Source organism: Trichechus manatus, unplaced genomic scaffold (genome assembly GCF_000243295.1).
Source record: "Trichechus manatus latirostris isolate Lorelei unplaced genomic scaffold, TriManLat1.0 scaffold00006, whole genome shotgun sequence".
NCBI lineage: Eukaryota > Metazoa > Chordata > Mammalia > Sirenia > Trichechidae > Trichechus > Trichechus manatus.
Window position 1 is genome coordinate 25,099,994 of NW_004443942.1, and position 2,819 is coordinate 25,102,812.

The window sequence follows — 2,819 nt, forward strand, 5'->3', positions numbered from 1 at the left end:
GTGGCGTTCTCAAAGAGTCTGAGCTAAAAAGGGGCTTCAAGCCTCCAAAAAGTATAGTCTTGTTTGTTTGGGCAATGTTAATGCCAATGGTATGTGTGAATAAGCATTCCTGCAATAAAAATATTCCCTGGAGAACTTGTTATCTGCTAACACCTTAGCATAAATTAGAGGTCATTTATTTGGCATGCTAAGAGAATGGGAATTTTGATGGATAGCAAGCTTAAAGCATTCTGAGAAGCAAGGGTTTGGATGGGGTTACAGGCCTAGATTTTGGGCATCATGAGTACTCTGGGAAATGAGATAGAATCTACCCAGAAAAAAAAAAAGATGCAAAGAATGGCAAGGGATTCTGGAGCCAGCTTTAACTCCCAACTTTAACTAGTGTTTAGTTACTGTACTGTTTTATTGGAAAAATTTTAATATATTTTTAAAATGAGTGGGCTGATTAAAAAAATAAAAAGGATAGCCAGAATACAAGGATTTGGTAGCCTGATACTACTCTTATTACATGAAAAGCAAGCAGAAAAATGGATTATTCCATTCCAGAACATTTTGACCCGTGCCAAATACGAGGGTACAAGTTTGCCTTCACGGTCCCTCGTGGCAGCCGCATATCCTGTGCCTGTGTAATCAAGAATTTGGCTGGCCTTTGTCCCAGGTTTCTGCGAAGTAACCTCTAAACCTGTGTATTAAAGAAATTGGATAACGTTTGTTCCCAGTTTCTAGGGGATAATCTCTAAACCCTTGGAATTTCACTAGGGATTAGAGTGTCTGTTATTCATGGTGGACCCCTGGACCACACCTGATAGTTTATGATAAGGAGATGACTCAGGATGAGGGCTGGCCTAACCAGAAGACCGTGTGATTAGAAGCTTGGAGCTTTGAGCCAGGTGACATCAGCTCAACCTTAACGGAAGGGAAAGGGGCTGGAGACTGAGTTCAATCACGAGGCCATGCCTATGTGTTGAAGCCTCAATAAAAACCCTGGACACCAAGGCTCTAGGGAGCTTCCCTGATTGACAGTATTTTGCATATTGTCACACACTGATGTGCCAAAAGGGTGACGTGTCTTGACTCCAGGGCAGAGGACAATTGATGCCTTGCATGTGGGACTCTCCCCGACTAACCCTATGGGTCCTTCCCTTTGGCTGGTTCTGATTTGCATCCTTTTGCTATAATAAAACTGTAAGCATAGTGATTTCAGTGAGTTCTGTGAGTTCTAACAAATTATCAACCTAAGGAAGTAATGGGAATCCCTGAATTTGTAGTCAGCTGGCTGAAAGTGAGGATGGCCTGGGGACTCCCAAGCTTGTGAATGGTCTCTGAAGTTAGGGGAGTCTTGCAGAGGACTGTGCCCCTAATCGGTGAAGTTTGGCCTAACTCCAGGAAGTTGGTGTTAGAAATCATTGTAATTCCCCTACAAAAGAACTATTTTGGGTAAAATAGGGGGTGGAGTACATAACAAACAGGATATAGTAAAGGCCAGAAAATGGCAGCAGGCCAAAGTGCATTCATCCCATTTTCCATCTTAAGAGCAAAGACTTATTAGTATCAGTTTATGGAAAATGGGCAAATACACAAAATACCAGATCAGAACCAAAATGGTTTTTAAAATGTGAGCTTTTGACACTTAAAGGATTTCATTCCAAATTCTCAATTATATAATTACAAAAAAAATGTTTCAGGAAAACATACTTAACATAAAATTAATGTCACTTATCACAAAGTTAGACAGTAAAATTTATAAAGGAGAACAAAACAGAAACAGTATTTACAAGTTTAGACTACATGAGACTTTGTGAGGAATCTTTTGTTAGTAAACAATACACTACATACTTTTACACACTACATTTTAAAAGTGATGCATATGTAAATAATATGATAAAGGTTGGTAGTACTGAAGACTTTAAGTTCAACATTTAGTGATGAAGACTTTAAATTTAAGGTCTTAGTGATAAAGACTTTAAATTCAAGGACAGATTGTCTAAGAAAGGACAGACCACTAGCATTCAAGTTATTTAGTCAATTAGTTCCCTCTGAGTACAAAATATACAGGAATCACTAAACGGATTAGCCTAATTACAAATTTTGTTCATTTCTAAATAACTCACAACTGCAAGAAGTCTTTTCACAGAATTATTCTATATCCATGTATATATAATATTTCTGCTATATTTTTTTAAATCCCTATTGAAAACAATTCCCTCCCCATTTCTGTATTTTTATAAGTATAAAATATTTTAAAACAAAGAAATGTCTGTTCCTTAGCTAGAGAACTATTCCTCCATTGACTTCTGGAAGAGAAAAAAGGATTACCATTTGCTCCTATACCTCAAAAACACAAAGCAAACTAAAACAATCCAATTCCTAACGTACTGTCGCATAGAACTCAGGGCCTGGAACAAATATTTCATGCTAGTTTTCCTGCTATATGCTGAGAACAATTTAGTTATATACATTATTGAGAAATCTATTTAACAGACTGGATTCATTCTAGTGCTTCCATCAGCAGAAGCCTTTCTAAAAAAGGCGTGAGCAGCGGCGTCGGCGAATGGGAACATCAAAGACTCTCCTCCGTCTTTCCTCCTCATCTTCTTCATCTGATTCATCCATATCTGCCGAATCATCGTCTTCTTCCTCTTCCTCTTCTTCTTCCTCTTCCATCTCTTCATATTCATCTGGACCCATTTCCTTGAAGGAAAAAACAATCTTTTGATAAAGAGAATTTCCATCTTAGTTTTTTATACTTAGTATTTGTCTAGGTCATCTAGTGCTGCTATAACAGAAATACCACAAGTGGATGGCTTTAACAAAGAGAA

General features: G+C 37.9%; 1 protein-coding gene across 2 annotated transcripts in view; it reads right to left on the reverse strand.

Annotated features, from left to right (window-relative positions):
* Positions 1–1,727: 1,727 nt before the first annotated feature.
* FBXO3 (F-box protein 3) overlaps positions 1,728–2,819 on the reverse strand; it is a 47,469-nt gene continuing 46,377 nt past the window's right edge. The window contains exon 11 of one of the 2 annotated variants that reach the window (XM_004369775.2): positions 1,728–2,691. In XM_004369775.2, coding sequence (XP_004369832.1) covers positions 2,521–2,691 — 171 coding nt within the window. In that variant the 3' untranslated portion in view covers positions 1,728–2,520. The remainder of the gene's footprint in view (positions 2,692–2,819) is intronic. The other variant, XR_002825215.1, reaches the window with a different exon arrangement.